Source organism: Xenopus laevis, chromosome 1S (assembly GCF_017654675.1).
Source record: "Xenopus laevis strain J_2021 chromosome 1S, Xenopus_laevis_v10.1, whole genome shotgun sequence".
NCBI classification, from domain to species: Eukaryota; Metazoa; Chordata; class Amphibia; order Anura; family Pipidae; genus Xenopus; species Xenopus laevis.
This window is the reverse complement of record NC_054372.1, coordinates 202,058,746-202,081,018: the sequence shown is the minus strand read 5'-3', so window position 1 is coordinate 202,081,018 and position 22,273 is coordinate 202,058,746. Positions and strand designations below refer to the sequence as shown.

General features: G+C 43.7%; 1 protein-coding gene across 1 annotated transcript; it reads left to right on the top strand.

Annotated features, from left to right (window-relative positions):
• Positions 1-954: 954 nt before the first annotated feature.
• Positions 955-20,950, top strand: smpd5l.S (sphingomyelin phosphodiesterase 5-like S homeolog). The gene is made up of 8 exons (XM_018241889.2): positions 955-992; positions 3,668-4,528; positions 12,466-12,541; positions 15,405-15,545; positions 16,444-16,533; positions 19,423-19,486; positions 19,565-19,703; positions 20,497-20,950. The coding sequence occupies exons 2-8, from the start codon at positions 3,686-3,688 to the stop codon at positions 20,599-20,601; spliced, it is 1,458 nt and encodes a 485-aa protein (XP_018097378.1). The 5' UTR covers positions 955-992; positions 3,668-3,685; the 3' UTR covers positions 20,602-20,950.
• The last annotated feature ends 1,323 nt before the right edge of the window (positions 20,951-22,273 follow it).

Below are 22,273 nucleotides of genomic sequence, written 5' to 3'. Positions count from 1 at the left end.
ATAATGAAAACCAATGGAAACATTACTTAGAATTAGCCCCTAAATTTAACTTAAAGATGACCCCCCCCTTTAAGAAAGGACGGCTGGAGGGCTCCCAGGTAAAGGTAGAGACGCTGCAGGGGGTCTGGGTCTCATGGCTGATAACTAGTTAATATGAGGGTATCGGACATGTCTTACTTATTACACATCCAGGCCACGCCCTCTTCTGTCTCTGGGTTGAGTGGGGGAAACAGAAGAGCTGACAATCTAATGAGACTTCCAGCCAATGGCAGTGGGACCCTCCTCTTATGTGGGAAGCATCAAGTCTCACACTATTATATCTGGTCTGTGCAGGGGGGCTCGAGGCTGGGGGGCTCACACTAGAGAAAAAGAAAATGGCGCAACCGGAGAGAATGGGGGAGGGGGGATAACAATGGGAGGTGTAACATCGCCATCTACTGGTCTCATAGCAAATGTCAGTCCATATCCCCAACACAGAAACAAGTAGTGCCCCCCAAAATCTCTTAGGAGCCCCCAGTAAAGTCTGGAGCTTCCCACCAAAGATTGTTCAGTTGCATCAAAGACACAAAATGTGAATCACAATCTCCCGGGTAGTTTAGTTCCAAGTCCCAATCCTAAAATGTCACTTCCTGCTGTGAGCTCCAACTGTCACTTCCTGCTGTGAATCCAACTGTCACTTCCTGCTGTGAGCTCCAACTGTCAGTTCTGTTATACACACGTCTGTCTGTATTGTCTCCTGTATCTGATCTGTTTCAAATGCAACTTTATCTGCACAGATAATCACATGGAATATAATGGCTGCCTCCCTTCCCCCGACACATCTTCTGTTTAACTCCAACATCGGCCTCTAACCAGTTAATTGTGTCATGTGACCTGATGATGTCACTCTGCAGCCACATCACATGGGGAGTTTAACCCAGTCAACTTCCTGCACCTGAGAACAGGTAAGTTTCCTTGTATGTGTCGTTAACTATATACACACCTGGGAACAGGTAAATGCATTATATACAGTAGTACTGTGTATCACTGGGATTTACACCCCCCATATTATCTCTAACCTTGTTATGAGCTAAGGGGGCCCAGTCTGAAGGTCAGTTAGGGGGAGATTTGGGGTGAGTGTTTATTTGTACCCTGGGTACCCCTGGAACTATAGCAGGGTGACACCCCAATGTTTCTATATATCTGTAACCTTGTTATGAGCTAAGGGGGCCCAGTCTGAAGGTCAGTTAGGGGGAGATTTGGGGTGAGTGTTTATTTGTACCCTGGGTACCCCTGGAACTATAGCAGGGTGACACCCCAATGTTTCTATATATCTGTAACCTTGTTATGAGCTAAGGGGGCCCAGTCTGAAGGTCAGTTAGGGGGAGATTTGGGGTGAGTGTTTATTTGTACCCTGGGTACCCCTGGAACTATAGCAGGGTGACACCCCAATGTTTCTATATATCTGTAACCTTGTTATGAGCTAAGGGGGCCCAGTCTGAAGGTCAGTTAGGGGGAGATTTGGGGTGAGTGTTTATTTGTACCCTGGGTACCCCTGGAACTATAGCAGGGTGACACCCCAATGTTTCTATATATCTGTAACCTTGTTATGAGCTAAGGGGGCCCAGTCTGAAGGTCAGTTAGGGGGAGATTTGGGGTGAGTGCTTATTTGTACCCTGGGTACCCCTGGAACTATAGCAGGGTGACACCCCAATGTTTTATATATCTGTAACCTTGTTATGAGCTAAGGGGGCCCAGTCTGAAGGTCAGTTAGGGGGAGATTTGGGGTGAGTGTTTATTTGTACCCTGGGTACCCCTGGAACTATAGCAGGGTGACACCCCAATGTTTCTATATATCTGTAACCTTGTTATGAGCTAAGGGGGCCCAGTCTGAAGGTCAGTTAGGGGGAGATTTGGGGTGAGTGCTTATTTGTACCCTGGGTACCCCTGGAACTATAGCAGGGTGACACCCCAATGTTTCTATATATCTGTAACCTTATGAGCTAAGGGGCCCAGTCTGAAGGTCAGTTAGGGGGAGATTTGGGGTGAGTGCTTATTTGTACCCTGGGTACCCCTGGAACTATAGCAGGGTGACACCCCAATGTTTCTATATATCTGTAACCTTGTTATGAGCTAAGGGGGCCCAGTCTGAAGGTCAGTTAGGGGGAGATTTGGGGTGAGTGATTATTTGTGCCCTGGGTACCCCTGGAACTATAGCAGGGTGACTGTTACCCCAATGTTTCTATATATCTGTAACCTTGTTATGAGCTAAGGGGGCCCAGTCTGAAGGTCAGTTAGGTGGAGATTTGGGGTGAGTGCTTATTTGTACCCTGGGTACCCCTGGAACTATAGCAGGGTGACACCCCAATGTTTCTATATATCTGTAACCTTGTTATGAGCTAAGGGGGCCCAGTCTGAAGGTCAGTTAGGGGGAGATTTGGGGTGAGTGTTTATTTGTACCCTGGGTACCCCTGGAACTATAGCAGGGTGACTGTTACCCCAATGTTTCTATATATCTGTAACCTTGTTATGAGCTAAGGGGGCCCAGTCTGAAGGTCAGTTAGGGGGAGATTTGGGGTGAGTGCTTATTTGTACCCTGGGTACCCCTGGAACTATAGCAGGGTGACTGTTACCCCAATGTTTCTATATATCTGTAACCTTGTTATGAGCTAAGGGGGCCCAGTCTGAAGGTCAGTTAGGGGGAGATTTGGGGTGAGTGCTTATTTGTACCCTGGGTACCCCTGGAACTATAGCAGGGTGACTGTTACCCCAATGTTTCTATATATCTGTAACCTTGTTATGAGCTAAGGGGGCCCAGTCTGAAGGTCAGTTAGGGGGAGATTTGGGGTGAGTGCTTATTTGTGCCCTGGGTACCCCTGGAACTATAGCAGGGTGACACCCCAATGTTTCTATATATCTGTAACCTTGTTATGAGCTAAGGGGGCCCAGTCTGAAGGTCAGTTAGGGGGAAATTTGGGGTGAGTGCTTATTTGTGCCCTGGGTACCCCTGGAACTATAGCAGGGTGACACCCCAATGTTTCTATATATCTGTAACCTTGTTATGAGCTAAGGGGGCCCAGTCTGAAGGTCAGTTAGGGGGAGATTTGGGGTGAGTGCTTATTTGTACCCTGGGTACCCCTGGAACTATAGCAGGGTGACTGTTACCCCAATGTTTCTATATATCTGTAACCTTGTTATGAGCTAAGGGGGCCCAGTCTGAAGGTCAGTTAGGGGGAGATTTGGGGTGAGTGCTTATTTGTACCCTGGGTACCCCTGGAACTATAGCAGGGTGACTGTTACCCCAATGTTTCTATATATCTGTAACCTTGTTATGAGCTAAGGGGGCCCAGTCTGAAGGTCAGTTAGGGGGAGATTTGGGGTGAGTGTTTATTTGTACCCTGTGTACCCCTGGAACTATAGCAGGGTGACTGTTACCCCAATGTTTCTATATATCTCTAACCTTGTTATGAGCTAAGGGGGCCCAGTCTGAAGGCCAGTTAGGGGGAGATTTGGGGTGAGTGTTTATTTGTACCCTGGGTACCCCTGGAACTATAGCAGGGTGACACCCCAATGTTTCTATATATATATATGTGTATGTAACCCTCATTGTTAATCTGTTTCTGCTCTCAGGTAATTAAAACCTAATGAATGGTATTTAATATTTTATCCTTTTTGTCTCTTTTCCCAGAGTGCCATTCACCCCCCCATGTCTCTGTTGGAATCCCCTTTCAAGTGTCCTGTGTTTGGCCCATGTTTCTCGGTGGGTTTGGTGCTTCTCTTTCCTTCCTACTGGTTCATAGATCGTCTCTTGAGCTGTGCGGTTCCCACCAGTATTGATCGCTCCCAGGGATTTGCACTGAGGCTTCTACGTCTGCTTCTCGGGGTTCCAGTCTTCCTTCTGTTATTCCTGCTCTCCCTTCCTCTTGGGATTTTGGGGCTTTTGCTTTGGGCCCCTCTCCATCAGATTCGACGTCCCTTCTGCTACCAGAATCAGTCAGGGGCACAAGCTCCTCCAGAAAAGATAGTCGGAGGTAAATGCACATTTGTGTTCATCAGTGCCAACCTCTGCCTGTTACCCGACGGTCTCGCCCGCTTCAGTAACCTCAGACACACTCAGAAACGTACTGGTACCATCTGCAGCCTATTGGGTGCGCCTACAGCCCCCCGAGAATATCAGGGTGTCAATGGGAAGAGCGAGGAGTCGGCCTCTCTCTGCAGCACTAATCATGTCCAGACCAGGGTGGAGACAGACCAGGAGGAATTTCCTAGTGAGATCTCCATTGACTTCCCCAGAGGAGCAGATTTTCTTTGCCTCCAGGAAGTGTTTGATGGTCGGGCAAGTGGCAAACTGCGCCGCTTATTGGCTCCTTCCTTCCCTCACATCTTGTATAATGTTGGCCCCTCGGGGCCCTATAACTGTGGCTTCAGGTTCTTTAACAGTGGTCTGTTCCTCGCCAGCCGATACCCTCCTCTTGCCGCCAAGTATTTCTGTTACCCCAACGGCCGAGGAGAAGACTCACTCGCTGCCAAAGGACTTCTCTGTGTCAAGGTAACGTCACTCCTTTATTTCATCGCACAAAAAGCTGCTGATTTGTTCACTTATTTGTGTCCAGAGAGAATTCGTACAAACCAGCCGGGCCCATTTGGGTGTCGGGGGGAGACTAGGGCTTCAGTTGGGGGTCTGCTGAATTGGAGGCCCAAATACTAATATGGAGCACATGGGGGTCATTTATAAACTTTGCGCAGGGCAGATTGGTTCACAAAGTGAATGTATATATATGCGCATGGTTATATTTATAAAGCTGAATAAGAGGGTACAAGCAGAATTGCGATTTATTTTTTTTCACAATGCGGAAGTGTATAGCAGCTTTTTAAATATGTCACAAATCACAAATTGCCAATATGTATGCGCACACTCTGCGACTCAATTACGCCAAAACTTTGGTGGCGGATAAAATATTCGCAAAACAGTTTTGCAAACTGCAAATTTAAGTTACTGTCAACGCTATTTTTGCATTGGAAGCGCTCGCACAAACTGCCGTCTCATTTTCGCCATTTGCGAAAATGTATTCACTCTGCGAATTCGCAAAAGCTGGAAAGACGGGCAGAGCAGTGCAATATATTAGCATTCACGAAGAAACATGCGCAATACAACCATTTGCGAAAAATATGCGCTGCACTAACTTTATAAATGACCCCCATTGTGTGTTGGGCAGGTGATATATAGAGTCTAAAGGTTGGACTTGATGGACGTGTGTCTTTGTTTCAACTAACTTACTGCGTTACTGCGTACTGCGTTATTGTGTTACTGCGTTACTGTGTTACTTACTGCGTTACTGCGTTACTGTGTTACTTACTGCGTTACTGTGTTACTGTGTTACTGCGTTACTGTGTTACTTACTGCGTTACTGCGTTACTGTGTTACTTACTGCGTTACTGCGTTACTGTGTTACTGTGTTACTGTGTTACTTACTGCGTTACTGTGTTACTGTGTTACTGTGCTACTGTGCTACTGTGTTACTGCGTTACTTACTGTGTTACTGTGTTACTATGTTACTGTGTTACTTACTGCGTTACTGCGTTACTGTGTTACTTACTGCGTTACTGTGTTACTGTGTTACTGCGTTACTGTGTTACTTACTGCGTTACTGCGTTACTGTGTTACTTACTGCGTTACTGCGTTACTGCGTTACTGTGTTACTGTGTTACTGTGTTACTTACTGCGTTACTGTGTTACTGTGTTACTGTGTTACTGTGTTACTGTGTTACTGTGTTACTGTGTTACTGTGTTACTGCGTTACTTACTGTGTTACTGTGTTACTATGTTACTGTGTTACTTACTGCGTTACTGCGTTACTGTGTTAGTGTTACTTACTGCGTTACTGTGTTACTATGTTACTGCGTTACTGTGTTACTGCGTTACTGTGTTACTGTGTTACTTACTGCGTTACTGTGTTACTGTGTTACTTACTGCGTTACTGTGTTACTGTGTTACTTACTGCGTTACTGTGTTACTGTGTTACTATGTTACTGCGTTACTGCGTTACTGTGTTACTGCGTTACTGTGTTACTGTGTTACTTACTGCGTTACTGTGTTACTGTGTTACTTACTGCGTTACTGTGTTACTATGTTACTGCGTTACTGCGTTACTGCGTTACTGTGTTACTGTGTTACTTACTGCGTTACTGTGTTACTGTGTTACTGCGTTACTGTGTTACTGTGTTACTTACTGCGTTACTGTGTTACTGCGTTACTGTGTTACTTACTGCGTTACTGCGTTACTGTGTTACTTACTGCCGTTACTGTGTTACTGTGTTACTGTGTTACTGTGTTACTTACTGCGTTACTGCGTTACTGTGTTACTGTTTACTGTGTTACTTACTGCGTTACTGTGTTACTGTGTTACTGCGTTACTGTGTTACTTACTGCGTTACTGCGTTACTGTGTTACTTACTGCGTTACTGCGTTACTGTGTTACTGTGTTACTGTGTTACTTACTGTGCTACTGTGCTACTGTGCTACTGTGTTACTGTGTTACTGTGTTACTGTGTTACTGTGTTACTGTGCTACTGTGTTACTGTGTTACTGTGTTACTGTGTTACTGTGTTACTGTGTTACTGTGTTACTGTGTTACTGTGTTACTGTGCTACTGTGCTACTGTGCTACTGTGCTACTGTGTTACTGTGTTACTGTGTTACTGTGTTACTGTGTTACTGTGTTACTGTGTTACTGTGTTACTGCGTTACTTACTGTGTTACTGTGTTTTACTATGTTACTGTGTTACTTACTGCGTTACTGTGTTACTATGTTACTGCGTTACTGTGTTACTGCGTTACTGTGTTACTGTGTTACTTACTGCGTTACTGTGTTACTGTGTTACTATGTTACTGCCGTTACTGCGTTACTGTGTTACTGTGTTACTTACTGCGTTACTGTGTTACTGTGTTACTTACTGCGTTACTGTGTTACTATGTTACTGCGTTACTGCGTTACTGTGTTACTGCGTTACTGTGTTACTGTGTTACTTACTGCGTTACTGTGTTACTGTGTTACTTACTGCGTTACTGTGTTACTATGTTACTGCGTTACTGCGTTACTGTGTTACTGTGTTACTGCGTTACTGCGTTACTGCGTTACTGTGTTACTTACTGTGTTACTGTGTTACTGTGTTACTGTATTACTTACTGCGTTACTGCGTTACTGTGTTACTTCCTGCGTTACTGCGTTACTGTGTTACTGCGTTACTGTGTTACTGTGTTACTGTGTTACTGCGTTACTGCGTTACTGCGTTACTGTGTTACTTACTGTGTTACTGCGTTACTGCGTTACTGTGTTACTGTGTTACTGTGTTACTTACTGCGTTACTGTGTTACTGTGTTACTTACTGCGTTACTGTGTTACTGTGTTACTTACTGCGTTACTGTGTTACTTACTGCGTTACTGTGTTACTGTGTTACTGTGTTACTTACTGCGTTACTGCGTTACTGCGTTACTGTGTTACTTACTGTGTTACTGTGTTACTGTGTTACTGTGTTACTGCGTTACTTGTGTTACTTACTGCGTTACTGCGTTACTGTATTACTTACTGCGTTACTGCGTTACTGTGTTACTTACTGCGTTACTGCGTTACTGTGTTACTGCGTTACTGTGTTACTGTGTTACTGTGTTACTGTGTTACTGCGTTACTGCGTTACTGCGTTACTGCGTTACTGTGTTACTGTGTTACTTACTGTGTTACTGTGTTACTGTGTTACTGTATTACTTACTGCGTTACTGCGTTACTGTGTTAAACTGTCCTGCGTTACTCTGCGTTACTGCGGCGTTACTTGCGTTACTGCGTTACTGTGTTACTGTGTTACTTGTGGTTACTATTGGTTAAGTTGGCGTTACTGCGTTACTGCGTTACTGCGTTACTTTAGTGTTACTGTCTGCTTACTTATCTGCGTTACTGTGTTACTGTGTTACTGCGTTCTATGTGTTACTGTGTTACTGGTATTACTTATGCGGTTACTGCGTTGTGGCGTACTGTGTTACTGTTTACTTACTATGCGTTACTGGTGGTTACTGTGTTACTTACTGCGTTACTGTGCGTTATCTGGTGCGTTACTGGGTTGGATCTACGTTACTGGGTTATGTGTACTTACTGTGTTACTGTGTTACTATGCGTTAACTGTGTTACTTACTGCTGCGTTACTGCGTTACTGCGTTACTGCGTTACTGTGTTACTGTGTTACTGTGTTACTGTGTTACTGTGTTACTGTGTTACTGCGTTACTGCGTTACTGCGTTACTGCGTTACTGCGTTACTGTGTTACTGTGTTACTTACTGTGTTACTGCGTTACTGTGTTACTGTGTTACTGTATTACTTACTGCGTTACTGCGTTACTGTGTTACTGTATTACTTACTGCGTTACTGCGTTACTGTGTTACTGTGTTACTTACTGCGTTACTGCGTTACTGCGTTACTGCGTTACTGTGTTACTTACTGCGTTACTGTGTTACTTACTGCGTTACTGTGTTACTGTGTTACTGTGTTACTTACTGCGTTACTGCGTTACTGCGTTACTGTGTTACTGCGTTACTGCGTTACTGCGTTACTGCGTTACTGTGTTACTGTGTTACTTACTGTGTTACTGTGTTACTGTGTTACTGTATTACTTACTGCGTTACTGCGTTACTGTGTTACTTCCTGCGTTACTGCTGTTACTGCGTTACTGCGTTACTGCGTTACTGTGTTACTGTGTTACTGCGTTACTGCGTTACTGCGTTACTGCGTTACTGCGTTACTGTGTTACTTACTGTGTTACTGCGTTACTGTGTTACTGTGTTACTGTATTACTTAATGCGTTACTGCGTTACTGTGTTACTGTATTACTTACTGCGTTACTGCGTTACTGTGTTACTGTGTTACTTACTGCGTTACTGCGTTACTGCGTTACTGCGTTACTGCGTTACTGCGTTACTGCGTACTGTGTTACTTACTGTGTTACTGTGTTACTTACTGCGTTACTGTGTTACTTCCTGCGTTACTGCGTTACTGCGTTACTGCGTTAACTGTGTTACTGTGTTACTGTGTTACTGTGTTACTGTGTTACTGTGTTACTGCGTTACTGCGTTACTGCGTTACTGCGTTACTGCGTTACTGTGTTACTGTATTACTTACTGCGTTACTGCGTTACTGCGTTACTGTGTTACTGTATTACTTACTGCGTTACTGCGTTACTGTGTTACTGTGTTACTTACTGCGTTACTGCGTTACTGCGTTACTGCGTTACTGCGTTACTGCGTTACTGTGTTACTTACTGCGTTACTGTGTTACTTACTGCGTTACTGTGTTACTGTGTTACTGTGTTACTTACTGCGTTACTGCGTTACTGCGTTACTGTGTTACTTACTGTGTTACTGTGTTACTGCGTTACTGTTGTTACTTACTGCGTTACTGCGTTACTGCGTTACTGTGTTACTTACTGCGTTACTGCGTTACTGCGTTACTGCGTTACTGTGTTACTGTGTTACTGTGTTACTGTGTTACTGTGTTACTGTGTTACTGTGTTACTGTGTTACTGCGTTACTGCGTTACTGCGTTACTGCGTTACTGCGTTACTGCGTTACTGCGTTAACGTTACGGTGTCACGGGGGCCCCGAGATTCCAACTAGTCGGCCGGGCCCCACTCCTCTGTGTATTTATATTTATAGAAAGGCTGCGCCGCGCCAAGTGGCTTCATCAAGGGGAAAGTGAAGACACCGACGTGTTAAATGGGTTTAATGAAATCTGATTGACCCTCTCTGTTCTGTGACAATCTTTAAAGGGATAGTTCACCTTTAATAAACCTTCAGTATGTTATAGAATAGCTGATCAGCCTTTCACTTACTCTATTTGCCTTTTAGTCTTTTCAGCTTTCAAATGACCCTGGCGACCAAAAAGCTATTACTCTGTGACACTGCGATATTATAGTTACTATTAGTTTTTAGTTTTCCTTCCTATTCATATTCCAGTTTCTAAATCAAATCAATGCCTGGTTGCTACGGTTATTTGGAGCTTAGCAACACAGATAGCTGCTAAAATTATGTACTGGAGAGCTGCTAAATAATTTAAAAAAAAAAAACCTCAACTAATTGGGTGCTGGTGGCTCTCCATCCTGGTCACAAACCCATTGAGAAAACCGAAAACACATTCAAATTCCAAAGCAGTCATTAAGGAAACAGCATATCCTTAAAGGGGTTGTTCCCCTTTAAATTAACTGTTAGTATGATGTAGAGAGGGATATTCTGAGACAATTATTTATTATTTGTGGTTTTTGAGTTATTTAGCTTTTTATTCAGCAGCTCTGCAGTTTGTAATTTCAGCCGTCTGGTTGCTAGGGTCCAAATTCCCCTAGCAACCATGCATTGATTTGAATCAGAGACTGGAATATAAATAGGAGAGGCCTGAATAGAAAGATGAGGAATAAAAATTAGCAATAACAATACATTTGTAGCCTTGTTTTTTTAAATGGGGTCACTGACCCCCATTTGAAAACTGGAAAGAGTAATAACATGCGTAGCTTACAGAAGCTATAGTTATATATATATATATATATATATGTGTGTGTGTGTATAGAGACTATATATGTGGTAGTGTGACTAGCTGGCAGCCTTTAGCCAAAGCCACTTGTTCTCTGATTATGGGACAGTTGGATGTTGGCGACACTTTCACACAATCTGATTCAATCCATTAATTGTAACAGCACAAATGGCCCATATTTGATGTAATGTGACATTAGCCCATGAGCCATTGGAGGCACAAAACGCGTAAGGCCACTGGAGATATTTATCTTTTAATGTAACTTTCAATACACATTTTATATTGACTCATGTGGCCCCTGTGGAATGTTTAAGTGCCTGGATACGGCTTGTTTATTCGCTGTCTGGTTTATCTGCCCCCCAAGCTGAGGTCCCGGGGGTCTGTGCACCTTGACCCCCTTATTTACATGGTGAGTGTTCCCTGGGCCTACCCCGTGTTACTTAGCCCCGTGTTACTTAGCCCCGTGTTACTTAGCCCCGTGTTACTTAGCCCCGTGTTTCTTAGCCCCGTGTTTCTTAGCCCCGTGTTTCTTAGCCCCGTGTTTCTTAGCCCCGTGTTATTGTCCTTGATGGAGCGCTGCACTGCTGCTAGTAGCTATCCCTCTCTAGATAACACTTCTGATCACTCACTGGCTCCAACTCTTCTCCAAGTACCGAGGCCTCCTCTACATTGGGCTCCTATTGAGGCCTCCTGTCCCACACACTCCAGCAGCAGCAGCAATATCTCCCCCATGGAGTGGCTCCCAGAGAGTCAGTGTTCCCTCACCTTTTGTAGACCAGGAACTACTCAAACCACACGTGGGCCAATGGGAGTCCTTCCCTGAGGGTATAGGTTGCTAGCCATATAGATAAGGATTCCAAGGGACAATGTCCTGCAATAGTGTTGGAATATATATAGATAGAATATACGTTCCAACACTAATACACAATTCCAGGTGCCTTCACCTGTGCCACATCCAATGTTGGTGCCAATAGACACGAGAGGAGCCAATGAAAAGGAGACAATGGCAACGGCACATCCACCAGTTCCAGCACCAGAACTTACACATCAGCCACAGGAACATAGAAAACAAAGGATCATTTTCTTTCAGACATTCACATATTGGAAGGTGGGAATGATCTAGAATTGTTTGACCCTTTAGGTATGAATTGGCCCTATGCCTCTGCCCAGATCTAGAGCCTCAGCCAATCACTTTATTAGCTTTATTATGGAGAGATCCACTGAGCAGGTTTTGATATACAGGAGCCCTATGTGGAATAAAATGATATAAATGAGATGACTCAATCCGTCTTCTTTTTAGGGTTTTAGAGGTTTTATTGCATTTTAGTGGATTTGTTATCAGTTCATCATTGATCATTACTTGTGTACAGTGAGGGGTCAGATAAGGATCAAATAACAAGTTACTGAATGTAATTGGCACAACCCAAAGTCCTCCTTTGTATCTCAGCAACTAGAAGGGGGGCCCCAAGGAACAAACCTGTTCCTTCACGTGTCCCCCTGTCCTACGGGGCCCCCCTTCTGATCGTTGCTTAGAGAGAAGCAAAGGACGGTTTACTCAATTTATTTTTGCACTGAACTCTTCCCGAGGGGGATTTTTTGTGTCCCCATAATTGGCACAAGTGGGGTTAGTGGGTAGTGAGAAGCAGGCCCGGACTGGCAATCTGTGGGTTGTGGCAAATGCCAGAGGGGCTGCTATAAGGTGCCATAGACAGTCACTATTTAGTGGGCTGATTGGGCCTCTGTGTAGCTGAAATGCCAGGGCCTATTTTAATTCTCAGTCCAGACCTGGTGAGAAGCAAGTCTGTGCCGGGGCCATACACTCGTTTCTATGTTGTACCCGGAGCTTTCTCTGGACAAGCCAATTGGCCACATTATTAGCCCCAGGGTTCCCTGCAAATACTCACCTGTCGTTTGCTTCCAGGTTCAGGTTGGAGTGAATGAGGAGCAGCAGAGGATTGTGGGATATATCAATTGCACCCACTTGCACGCCCCGGAGGGTGAGAGTCGCTCTCTTTACTTTATTTCACTTTTTCCTGTATTTCTGCTTTAATGAGCAAATATTAGATTTATATTTAAGTGTAGGGTTTAATGTTTGTGAATAGAAATGGCCTCCCAGGGAAAGACTTTGCTAAGGTCCCATTACAATTTTAAGGGGAGCTTTTCCAATGGGGCAGAGAGAAGGATGTGGGGGGTCTGAATCTGGAGAAAACACCCGGCTCGGCTTTTTGTGCCCCCCATGTTTCTGTATAGAAATGTCTGGAGACAGAGGAACGTTCTGTTGGGCAGACGCTTGAGATGATGAAACACAAGGAAGTTTCTTTGTGCAACAATTTAGTGAAAAGGTCCAGTTTGGTGATACTTGTACCTTACCCTTATATACCTGCCTTACCCAGACTCCTCTCTGCCTCCTGCAACTCCAGGTCACCACCTGGCCGGTATTTTAATAAAAATGATGGTTGATCCCAATGTTATTAATAGGGAAAAAAGATAAATATATAGGAAGGTCAGTGATCCCAATGTTATTAATAGGGAATAAAGATAAATATATAGGAAGGTCAGTGATCCCAATGTTATTAATAGGGAATAAAGATAAATATATAGGAAGGTCAGTGATCCCAATGTTATTAATAGGGAATAAAGATAAATATATAGGAAGGTCAGTGATCCCAATGTTATTAATAGGGAATAAAGATAAATATATAGGAAGGTCAGTGATCCCAATGTTATTAATAGGGAATAAAGATAAATATATAGGAAGGTCAGTGATCCCAATGTTATTAATAGGGAATAAAGATAAATATATAGGAAGGTCAGTGATCCCAATGTTATTAATAGGGATAAAAGATAAATATATAGGAAGGTCAGTGATCCCAATGTTATTAATAGGGAATAAAGATAAATATATAGGAAGGTCAGTGATCCCAATGTTATTAATAGGGAATAAAGATAAATATATAGGAAGGTCAGTGATCCCAATGTTATTAATAGGGAATAAAGATAAATATATAGGAAGGTCAGTGATCCCAATGTTATTAATAGGGAATAAAGATAAATATATAGGAAGGTCAGAGATCCCAATGTTATTAATAGGGAATAAAGATAAATATATAGGAAGGTCAGTGATCCCAATGTTATTAATAGGGAATAAAGATAAATATATAGGAAGGTCAGTGATCCCAATGTTATTAATAGGGAATAAAGATAAATATATAGGAAGGTCAGAGATCCCAATGTTATTAATAGGGAATAAAGATAAATATATAGGAAGGTCAGTGATCCCAATGTTATTAATAGGGAATAAAGATAAATATATAGGAAGGTCAGTGATCCCAATGTTATTAATAGGGAATAAAGATAAATATATAGGAAGGTCAGAGATCCCAATGTTATTAATAGGGAATAAAGATAAATATATAGGAAGGTCAGTGATCCCAATGTTATTAATAGGGAATAAAGATAAATATATAGGAAGGTCAGTGATCCCAATGTTATTAATAGGGAATAAAGATAAATATATAGGAAGGTCAGTGATCCCAATGTTATTAATAGGGAATAAAGATAAATATATAGGAAGGTCAGTGATCCCAATGTTATTAATAGGGAAGGTCAGTGATCCCAATGTTATTAATAGGGAAGGTCAGTGATCCCAATGTTATTAATAGGGAATAAAGATAAATCTATAGGAAGGTCAGTGATATGATCCCAATGTTATTAATAGGGAATAAAGATAAATATATAGGAAGGTCAGTGATCCCAATGTTATTAATAGGGAATAAAGATAAATATATAGGAAGGTCAGTGATCCCAATGTTATTAATAGGGAATAAAGATAAATATATAGGAAGGCCGGTATTTTTTTCCAGACGGTGGCAACCCTAGAGCACACAGTTAACTAGATGTTAAGGCCCCACAGCAAATTCATTTTAGGGTCAACAACATATCCAAAGGTTCTCCTTTTTTTACCAATATTTGTTGCCATGAATTAGGGCCTTGTGGGGCCCCCCAGCAGTTGTAGAGTCTATTTAAAAGCACGTTCCATGTGACTCTTCTAGTCCGGTGTCCCTCGCTGCGCTGTTGGAGGAGGGTTACCACTCGGGATCACACACACAACTCAACTTACAAATAACTTGGGCACCAAGGCTTCTAAATACAAAACTGGGAGAATATATATAAATCAGTAAATGCTTGTGATCCTTTCCCACTGTCACAGCTGAGGGTCAGAACACACAGAACACACAACCCCCATTGCTATTGACACTGATCCCCCCCATCCTCGAGTCTCCTGTCCCTGAGCACTTGGGTCTCTACACGGCAGCGCTGGCACCGCAGGGAATTGACCCTTATGGTCTCCTGTAGAATTTCATGACCTTCTGCTCAATAGAAACCTCGTCCTTCTCCAAACGTTCCCTCTCATCATCTCACCCAGAAATAAGTTATAGCGGTGCCAATGTGAATGTATAAAGTATAGCGCCAGGTCTTCTCCTTCCATTTACTTGCAGCTGATTTCCACTTTTTTCCAAACATATTTCCCAACTTTCAAATAATGAAATGTGAAATAACTCCCCCCCCCCCCAGTACATAAATGAGAAAGTCCTTTACTATTGGGTTTGAATCAGTCCATTGTTTAAGGGAAGATCATGAGAAGAATGTTGATTCCTGAGCTTGACAATTGCTCATTTCAGAGGTTTTTCTTGAGAGACACGAGTCCCACCCAGTGGCCAGTGAGCAGCATGTTGCCCTCCATTGCCACAAATCCAGGCCTGGTAGCCCCAGCCCCAGTGGGTTGGCACATGATGAATGTGCTGGAGATATTCCAGACTCTCGGAGAGAACTGACGTCAGACCCTGTGTCTCCCTTCAGCTGACGCTTGTGTTCGGTGTGACCAGATGTCCCATTTGCTGCAGTGGGTGTTGGACTTCCAGTCGGAGAACAGCGAGGCCGGAGAAATAACTGTGTTTGATGTTCTCTGCGGAGACCTTAATTTTGATAACTGCTCAGCAGGTAAAGCCCAGCATTTTCTATTGCTTTCTTATCTTATATTCTCAAATACAATAAGTGGGCCAGTGCTTCAGCCGTCTTTCTATGGCAGATACTTGGAGGTGGCGGAATTCCCATATGAGCCGTCATAGCCAGCAGGACCAGCAACAATTTAATTAGCAAAAAGGCTGCCGTTTCCAGCAGCAGGGCCGTCACCTTGGGGTAAAATCCTGGAAATCCAGTCTGGGGCCCATGGCAGTGTCCTAGATATACACAACTGTCTGATTATTGACCAGTAAAGGGTAGGGATGGTGGGATCCCTCCAGCAACATTGCCCCAACCCATCCACCGTCTCCAATGCCCCTAAGAACAGCCGGCCATTGTCTAATGAAAGAAAGTCAGGCCTGGAACTAGGGGTCGCCAGAAGAGGCGTCTGCCTAGAGCAGGTAAATAGCAAAACAATACATTTATTGCATGTCCCATAGTTTTTAAAAGTGTGTGTTAAAGAGCGGTGCAAGTAGTGTTAGTGCTTAGGTGCATTTTGTGCCCAGAGATGTGTCCTACTGGCAGTTGGTTGATGAGAGAAATGAGGACAAACTCTTTAATTGTGCACATTTCTGCTGAACTCTCAGGTTTTAATGTCCACCCTTCTAAAACACAAGTGGCAGTTTTCTAACCTTGTTGCTGATCAATTGGTCGGTTCTCGTGTCCCCGTGGCTGGTGCTAAAGTCTCTTCAATTGGTCAGTGAAGAATCGAGGCCGCTGGTTGCCAGTTACAGTTCTGCACCCGAGAGCTTTTCTCTCCCCATGAGATCTGGTCAGAAAGGAATGTGGGAATGAAATCAATGTCCAGCTTTGCTGCCGCAGTGTTTGCTGTTGCAATTGGCAACTTAATGCTAATTCTGCGCTTATTTTATATTAGACGACCACTTGGAACAATCACATGACCTATTTGAAGTCTATAAAGACCCCTGCAGAGACTGTGCCGGGAGAGACAGATTTGGGGCACTAGGTAAGTTCACAATATAATCAAACTGATTTGTTTCTGACAGTTTATACACAAAGTGGAAACCTATTCCGTAGTGGTGTACAATAGAAGGGAGTGACCATCAAACAGACTTATTCCATCCCAATACTGAGCAGGAAAGGAGCTAAAGTGGAAAACCAAATAACCGGACCCAATGAATGGGACCCCAAGATCCGCACCCCCCAATTCAATCATTAAACTAAAAGAAACCCTTGAGATTCATTTCTGATCTAAATCTGAATAACACTGGAATCACTTTCAATTCAGTAATTGATTCAGTGAAAAAGAGGTTTCATAAAATGGAAAAAACTCCCAGGAGGTTTTAGTAGATTGTTATTTATATATTTATATATAATACACAAAAGCCATGAATATCCTGTAAATTATATCCTTATAAACGGTGAGTAGTGATGTCATCAGTTATAAACGGTGAGTTCTGATGTCATCAGTTATAAACGGTGAGTTCTGATGTCATTTCTGTCACATGACTCACTGAAACGTGTGTATTATAATAAATAAAGTTCCGCCAGTTGCAAAATATAAGGATATTAGAAGTTACCTCGGAGTTCCATGACCTGTATAAAAACACTCGGCCTCCGGCCTCGTACTTTTATATGGTCATGAAACTCCTCGGTAACTTATAATATCCTTATATTTTACAAGAGGGGCTACTTTATTCACTATATATAAAATAGTCTCCACAATGTTCCTCATCTCTCCCCTTCAGCCACTTCCCAGACTTAGGAGGAACTGTCCCACTACTGACGCCTAGAACTTTCAATCTGAGCTTTTTACCAAGGGATTTAAGGAGAAAGGCTACGAGGGGGCTCAGGCAAGAAACATAATGTTCTGTTGTGACTGGATTACATACATAGTAACTCTATATATAACCTGCCTAACTGCCAGTTGATCCAGAGGAAGGTAAAAAACCCCATCTGAAGCCTCTCCAATTTGCCTCAGAGGGGGAAAAATTCCTTCCTGACTCCAAAATACAATGGGACCAGTCCCTGGATCAACTTGTACTATGAGCTATCTCCCATATCCCTGTATTCCCTCACTTACTAAACACCATCCAACCCCTTCTTATACCTCTTCAAGCTCCGTCTCCATTATGGATTTGCCTAGTGCAGTCCCATTAAGGGTATAAGTGGATATTGTTACACCCCAGGTGCAGGACTTTACATTTATCAACATTGAATCTCATTTGCCACTTAGCTGCCCAGATTGCCAGTTAGTCAAGATCCTGTTGCAAGTGCCACATCCTGGATGGAATTAATTGGGCTGATAGTTTTGTCTCATCTGCAAACACTGATACATTACTTACAACACCCTCCCCTAAGTCATTAATGAACAAGTTAAATAAAAGTGGCCCCAATACTGAGCCCTGGGGGACCCCACTAAGAACTTTACTCCAAGTAGAGAATGTCCCATTAACAACCCCCCTCTGTACCTGATCCTGTAGCCAGTTTCCTATCCATGTGCAAACGACTTCATTAAGCCCAACAGACCTTAGTTTAGAAAGCAGTCGTTTGTGGGGCACAGTATCAAACGCTTTGGCAAAATCCAAATAGATCACATTTACTGCCCCCACCACTCACATCAGCTTTTCTCCAATCCATAGGCACCATACCAGATGACAGTGAATCTGAGAAAATCAGAAATAAGGGCTGGTCTAAAACTGAACTAATCTCTCTTAGAACCCGGGGGTGTATGCCATCAGGCCCTGGAGCCTTGTTTACATTAATTTGTATTAAAGCTTTATGAATCATATCCTGAGTCAGTCACTGACTAGATTGAGCTGAGCCATTAGTGCAGTTATAAAGTGAGCCTGGGAACTCACACTCCTCTATTGTATACACTGAAGAAAAGAACTGATTTAACACATTTGCCTTTTCTGTATCTGTTACAACCAGACTGGTAACATTATTTAATGGAGCAACACTCTCAACCTGCATCTTTTTACTATTAATAGATTTAAAAAACTTTTTAGGGTTCGTTTTCACCTCCACCGCCATTAACTCTTCATTTCCTTTCTTAGCCTTCCAGATTGCTGATTTACAACATTTATTATAGTGTTTGATTCTTGTGTTAAAACTAACCATAATGTAATAAAAAATAATTATAATGTAGAAATCAATAGCCAAAAGCAAATGGGAAACAAAAGATCACATTTCTATTGCATTTTAACCCTCACTATCAATCCCTATATAATCCTTTCTACTCTCTGATCCACATCCTCAGTGGTTTCTATGTGTAAGAGCCATGGTTACATATGGGCAGGCTTCTCTCAAGCTCCATATCACTCTCTCCCTCTCTCTCCCATAATTGTGTAACCCTGGTGGCAATAGGAATATATAGTGAATAAAGTACCCCCTCTTGTAAAATATAAGGATATTATAAGTTACCGAGGAGTTTCATGACCATATAAAAGTACGAGGCTGAAGGCCGAGTTATACAGGTCATGGAACTCCGAGGTAACTTCTAATATCCTTATATTTTGCAACTGGGGGTACTTTATTTATTATAATACACACGTTTTAGTGAGTCGTCTGACAGAAATGACATCACAACTCACCGTTTATAACTGATGACATCACTAGTCACTGTTTATAAGGATGTAATTTACAGGATATTCATGTCTCTTGTGTATTTTATATATATATACACTCATTGTGTGTGAGGAGGGGTAACAGGAAGGGTAATGGCAGAGAAGAGCCAGTGGTTATTATGGGAGAAGGGAATGCTCTGGGCACGTAAGGCACAAATGAAGAAACGTGAGTTTTCATACCCCATAGTGACAATAATGATTTCAGTGGAAAGTCTGTGGCACCCCCTTGTGGTTCAGTTAGTGACCGTTTCTCTTGTGCCCCCCAGGCACCCTCCTGCGGCCGGAATGTTTGTACCATGAAGCAGTTAATACTCCGCATAATATGAAGAGGTGAGACCATGAATGGGATTGTGCTGATTGTGCATTTTGTTTGGAGCAAGTTCTGATTTCATTGTTGTCCCTTCGCAGGACTCTACAGTCTCCCAATGAGCGGCAACTTTATTTAGCCCCCCCTCTACCTCTCAACTCAAACCCTGATGTGCCGCACGGGACAGGCCGTCGCATTGATTATATCTTGTACCGGCCCCCGGACTCATTCCCTGCCACGGTAAGAAGGGTCATGGGAGGGCTGCAGTGGGGTCAGTGGATGAGGGTCATGGGAGGGCTGCAGTGGGGTCAGTGGATGAGGGTCATGGGAGGGCTGCAGTGGGGTCAGTGGATGAGGGTGCTGGAGGGCTGCAGTGGAGTCAGTGGATGAGGGTGCTGGAGGGCTGCAGTGGGGTCGGTGGATGAGGGTGCTGGAGGGCTGCAGTGGGGTCAGTGGATGAGGGTGCTGGAGGGCTGCAGTGGGGTCGGTGGATGAGGGTGCTGGAGGGCTGCAGTGAGGTCAGTGGATGAGGGTGCTGGAGGGCTGCAGTGGGGTCGGTGGATGAGGGTGCTGGAGGGCTGCAGTGGGGTCGGTGGATGAGGGTGCTGGAGGGCTGCAGTGGGGTCGGTGGATGAGGGTGCTGGAGGGCTGCAGTGGGGTCAGTGGATGAGGGTGCTGGAGGGCTGCAGTGGGGTCGGTGGATGAGGGTGCTGGAGGGCTGCAGTGAGGTCAGTGGATGAGGGTGCTGGAGGGCTGCAGTGAGGTTGGTGGATGAGGGTGCTGGAGGGCTGCAGTGAGGTCAGTGGATGAGGGTGCTGGAGGGCTGCTCCATTACAGAACAAATAAATTCCTCATGTCCTGGTTTGGCTTCAGTGTTCAAATTCATTTCAAATAAAAAGATGCCAAAGAGCCGGGTTCACTGGCCGAATACAGATGTTACTTCAGTGAGTTTCGCACGATTCTTTCCTGTTTTCTCTGCCCATAACTTGGATATTGACACCGGCGCTAAATATTTATGTTTTTCTTTTCTCAGGTTGTGGATCAGTTTGTGTTTATTACGCAGCTGGCAGGGCTGTCGGACCACATTCCCATATCTCTCCGGCTCTCGGTATCTATTGACCCCACGACTTGTCTCTGATGGGGGAGCGACTGCTGCAAATGCAACTCCAACACCTTCTTTATTCTGCCATTGGTACAACCATCACTTCTTCTGTTACTTCTGCCCAGACCCTCGGAATCATGGGAGCTCTGGACTCCGTTATCATTTCATAAGATTTATTCACACTTGTCTGGGACTTTACATAAAATCTTTGCACCAATCGCTGGCTCCTTAACTACTCGCTCAACTCTCCCCAAACTCAAGTTAAGCCATTGAATATGGGAGAGATTATTGTATTGAATGTTCTAGTTCTGATGTTGAAAGACATTGACTTATTCATCAGATGGTTCAACATTTCTCTTATTATTCAGTAAAGAATGGCGGCCAACCTGTGTATTGTCTTTATTGAATTCTGCTCCGTTCTCCAGTACGTCGAGTGTAAATGATCCTAACCCAGGCCCTACTCATTACTTCTACACATTCCATGCAGAATCCATACAGAATCCATACAACAATCCTACATTATCCATACAAAATCCCTATAGAATCCATACAGAACCCATACAAAATCCCTACAGAATCCCTGTGATGTCCCTACAGAATTCATGTGTAATCCATGAAGAATCCCTACAGAATCCCTACAGAATCCATGCAGATTCCATACAGATATCTGGTGAGGAATGCTGCAGCACTTACATTGGGTTTCTCATACACTGTATGTACCACAGCTGGAATCATTTGGAGGAATAATATCCAGAGTATTTGGCCCCAGCAGGGGGTATTTATCCCTCTTTAGTTGGGCATGGTAGTGGGGCATAGCAATTATAGTGTTAAATCCAATAGGAAAGTTAGATATTGTAAAGGGGGCAAGTAGGAGAATGGGGGCAGGTAAAGGCAGAGCTGATTGATGGATCAAGCACATTGATTGTAGCCCACCTGATAAAAGCCTGTGAGAATGAAGGCTATATAAAACGACAGTTATATAAAATGACGGTTATATAAATGACAGTTATATAAAGCGGTTCATTTGGGCGCCTGTTGCAGTCTGGTCAGCGATGTGACAAGGAGTTGACTTTGCCGGAGACTAAACCCAAACAAAGAGGCGGGGCATTGGGGGTGAGGCAGTGATGACATCAGAGGCAGACACAGTGAAGTAGGTGGAGTTATGCGAAACAATGACATCATAGTGTATCAGGAGTCAGACCAGCGGTCACATGAGGACCTGTCTGAAGTTGCAGCTGTAAAGCAGATAGTGCCGCTAGTAATGGCTAAGCCAGTTATAAAGAGCATTGGTGCTTTCAAGCACGGTGTGAGGAAACAGCCTGATAAAAGGGTTAAACACAAGAAGATGGTGCAACAGGTTAATTCAGGGGGAAACTTATGTCTGCCCAGATCCCACCTCAATACACTGTCAGCCCTGAGCAACCGGCACCTCAAGCAGCTCTTTACACCCAACTCTTTACACCCAACTCTTTACACTCAGCTCTTTACACCCAACTCTTTACACCCAACTCTTTACACTCAGCTCTTTACACCCAACTCTTTACACCCAACTCTTTACACTCAGCTCTTTACACTCAGCTCTTTACACCCAACTCTTTACACCCAACTCTTTACACTCAGCTCTTTACACCCAACTCTTTACACCCAACTCTTTACAATCAGCTCTTTACACCCAACTCTTTACACCCAACTCTTTACACTCAGCTCT